General features: G+C 63.3%; 1 protein-coding gene across 1 annotated transcript in view; it reads right to left on the bottom strand.

Annotated features, from left to right (window-relative positions):
• NFE2L1 (nuclear factor, erythroid 2 like 1) overlaps positions 1 to 332 on the bottom strand; it is a 10,799-nt gene that overhangs the window by 3,983 nt on the left and 6,484 nt on the right. The window contains exon 4 of the mRNA XM_031065000.1: positions 49 to 269. Coding sequence (XP_030920860.1) covers positions 49 to 269 — 221 coding nt within the window. The remainder of the gene's footprint in view (positions 1 to 48; positions 270 to 332) is intronic.

Below are 332 nucleotides of genomic sequence, written 5' to 3'. Positions count from 1 at the left end.
GCAGCCGCAGGGCCCCGGAGCGCAGCCCCAGCCCGGCCGGCCCGGGGCGTTACCTGCGCAGGGAAACTCTCCCCGGTCTCTCCATCAACTAGCGGGATTCTATCCAAGACCTCCTGCCCTGCACTCCTCCAGCTGTCCCCGCGCTCCCTCCCATCGCTCAGCTCTTTGTCCACTTCGCTCTCTTTCTGACGGTGGCTGTAGTCAAAAATCTCTCGCCCAGCGCCGAGATCAATATCCTGTCTCCACAGGATGTCAATCAAATCGATGTCCTGCAAGACAGACCACATTTCCTTCAGCCCGCTGGCCTGTGCTGGGGGGGTCCCCGCCCGGCG

Source organism: Geospiza fortis, unplaced genomic scaffold, assembly GCF_000277835.1.
Source record: "Geospiza fortis unplaced genomic scaffold, GeoFor_1.0 scaffold1181, whole genome shotgun sequence".
Classification (NCBI taxonomy): Eukaryota; Metazoa; Chordata; class Aves; order Passeriformes; family Thraupidae; genus Geospiza; species Geospiza fortis.
This window is presented reverse-complemented; position numbering and strand designations above follow the sequence as displayed.